This window comes from Arachis ipaensis, chromosome B02 (assembly GCF_000816755.2).
Source record: "Arachis ipaensis cultivar K30076 chromosome B02, Araip1.1, whole genome shotgun sequence".
Taxonomy (NCBI): domain Eukaryota; kingdom Viridiplantae; phylum Streptophyta; class Magnoliopsida; order Fabales; family Fabaceae; genus Arachis; species Arachis ipaensis.
Genome location: NC_029786.2, coordinates 4,582,882 through 4,585,934, shown reverse-complemented (window position 1 = coordinate 4,585,934; position 3,053 = coordinate 4,582,882). Strand labels below are relative to the sequence as shown.

Genomic DNA, 3,053 nt, shown 5'->3' with positions numbered 1-3,053 from the left:
ATAGTTACAAAATTAATTACTCATATAAAATACATATTAAAATATAAAATACACATTGAGAATAAAACCAATGAAAATCTAAAATCTCTGAGTAACCCATAGACCCCATAGACCATAGCTGTTTATACTTTTTACTCTTTTTCTACAATGGGTAATGACTTCATCCAAAACCTTGAACCAAAAAGGAGAAATGCAAGTGCGTCAATCCAAAAATGGGTATGACAGACACATTTGGAATGAACACACACACCTGGAAGATCTCATGTCAGCAAATGGAAGAGATAATACTATAATAGTACTACGATGGCCAAAAGAATATTTTTTAAGATTTTCATAAGGTGTTTGCAAATACTTACAGATTTCCATCAAAACAACGTAAATAATTGCAGCACACATAATAGAGAATTACAGATTTCCAGATTTCCATCAGGTAATTTGAGGCCACATAATAGAGAATTACTTATGGCAGTGGAAACAAATTCCTGAAGCATCATATTCAATGTAACACACTGCTACTGATTATTGTCAATGTGAAGAAGTATATTATATCGAAACGGGAACAAAAGGAACACAATTAATTCTTGGAGAAAAGTAGTTCTTGGAAGAAAAAGGATTTACAACCATGTTCACAAAACAACATGTGAGCCACAATAATGAAGTGAACATCAAACAGGAACATCTCATGTCAATCAATAAAACAGTGCAGGAAAATTCGGGCCCTGAAATAGGTCAATCATGAATCATGATAAATCAAAACAATTTAAATTTGAAGTTCCTACAGATATTCGCCAGCCAATATAACCATTAGTGGATGCTCATTCAAAAACACAATACAGAGTTAACCAGAGTACATATAAGCATACCACAAATTTTCTGAAACATAACTATTGACGAAAGGCTAAAAAGACTACCAATAACATCAAGGTATTAAAGATAAAGTGCATATCCTAAATGCAAACTGGGAAAATTTTTTGGAAGATGGACAACAGAGAGAAGTGATTAACCAACCAAACTTCCTAAGTACATATCTGCTGCCTATTCTTCATCTGCATCTTTATTTTTCTTCTTTTTATGCTTCTTCTTCTCGCTTCTGTCAGCATCACTACCATCCTTTCCATTTTCCTCAGCATGCTTGTCCTTCTTCTTTTTCTTCTTCTCAGATTTATCTTTCTCCGGTGAAGTAGCTTCTTCCTTTTCTTTGTGTTTCTTTTTCTTCTCTTTGTCAGTTTTCTCCTCATCTGAAGATGCCACTTCATTCTCCTTATCCTTCTTCTTCTTTTTCTTCTTCTCCTTCTTCTCGACCTCAATATCCACAACATCCTCCTTCACCTTCTTAACCTTCACCTTCTCTTCCACTTCAACCTTCTCAACTTCCTCAACTTTAGCCTTCTTAGCAGTAACAGCCGCAGGGCTACCATCGGCCTCCGCAGCTTTCCTCTTTTTCCCCTCTCCATCTGCCTCAACCGAAGCAGCCATTCCGGCAATTATGCTGTCCCCACCTGTTGGCAAAACCAGATTCCTCATCCACTCTTGCGGTGTCTTCTCATTCGGCTTCCCATGCTTATCAAGCTTCCCCTCTGCAATCAACTTCTTCTTCATCGAAGCCCTCGGGCCCAACCCCCATTTCCTCGGGTAGGTATCCCGATCCATAACCACCCTCTTAATCTTCGCAACCACACCATGATCACAAGTTGCCATCACCGCAGTTGTCATCTCCGCAATCCCCAACGCAATAGCCTCTCCCTTCGTTGTCATCAACACAACCTCCTCCCCAACCTCAATATCATTCTCAAACCTCAACAAACCAGGAATCATCAGCTTGGCACCATAACAAATCGCATTAACAGCTGAATCCTTAACAACAAGCCTCTTATAACTAGTCAGTAGCACCTCGAGCGGCATAACAACCCTCCTCAAATAACTCTCATCTCTATAATTATCATAAACCCACTGAGCATCCATGACATCATGCATAGTAACCATGTTATCCTTCTCCCCCATGATCCCAGACCTAACCCTCCTAAGCTCTTGCATATGGCCACCAACACCAAGAATCAAACCCAAATGAACACACATTGTCCTAACATAAGTCCCAGCCTCACAAGAAATCCAAAACACAACCAAATGCCTATCTGGATCATACTCAAGCAACTTACTCTCATAAATAGTTCTAATCCTAAGCTGCCTCTTAACGGCGGAGATAAGCGGCGGGCGCTGGAACACAGCGCCCGTCAGAGTCTCCAGAGCCCTGGCAACTCGAGTCGAGTCACCAGGGACGGCGGAGTGGAGCCGGGCGACGCACACATACTCCTTACCTGCGCCCTGCTGCGATTTCACCAATCGCGTTGCGCGGTCGATGCAGACGATCAAATTTCCGGTGACCTTAGGGTCTAGGGTTCCGCTGTGGCCGGTTTTTTCGACACGAAGAATGCGCTTGATCCAGGCGACGACCTCGTGGGAGGAAGGGTTGGCGGGCTTATCGAGGTTGAGAACGCCGTATTTGAGGTAATCGGGGAGGGGGCGCTTCAACGGAGAGTAACCGGATGGGATCGGAGTGTAGTGACCTGTACGGACGTTGAGGCGGTCGTAGTTCTTGAGGAGGATTGGCCATTGTGATGTGTCGAGGGTTGGGGTGAAACTCTGCGGCTTGATCATGAAGTCAGCGGCGGTGGCGACGGTGGTGTCTGTGGTGGTGGTGGTTGTGGTGTCGTCATCGGTGTGCTTCTTGTTCTTCTTCTTTTTCTTCTCGGAGAGAGAATGGTCGAGCTCCGTCATGGTTGTTGGGGATTAGGGTTTTGTAGAGTGTAGGCAGAGTGAGGTGAATGAAGTGGAGGAAGGAGGTGTAGGGTTTTGGTGATGGAAATGGAGGTTTTTGTAGGGTGGAAGATACTGCTTCAGGAAACTCTTTAGGGTTTAGGGATATCATGGGCTTTTTCTTCTGCTTTAGGCCCAAAAACCATTTTTCCACACTATTTTGGGCTTATAGCCCATAACAAAAAAAAGGGTTTTGCACCTGTAAAGATACTGTTTTTCTTTTTTTTTTTTTTAAGGTT

At 42.8% G+C, this 3,053-nt stretch overlaps 1 protein-coding gene across 1 annotated transcript; it reads right to left on the bottom strand.

Moving 5' to 3' along the window:
• Nucleotides 730-2,872, bottom strand: LOC107623655 (H/ACA ribonucleoprotein complex subunit 4). The gene has a single exon (XM_016326002.2). It carries the CDS (start codon nucleotides 2,773-2,775, stop codon nucleotides 1,036-1,038), a length of 1,740 nt encoding a protein of 579 aa, XP_016181488.1. The 5' UTR covers nucleotides 2,776-2,872; the 3' UTR covers nucleotides 730-1,035.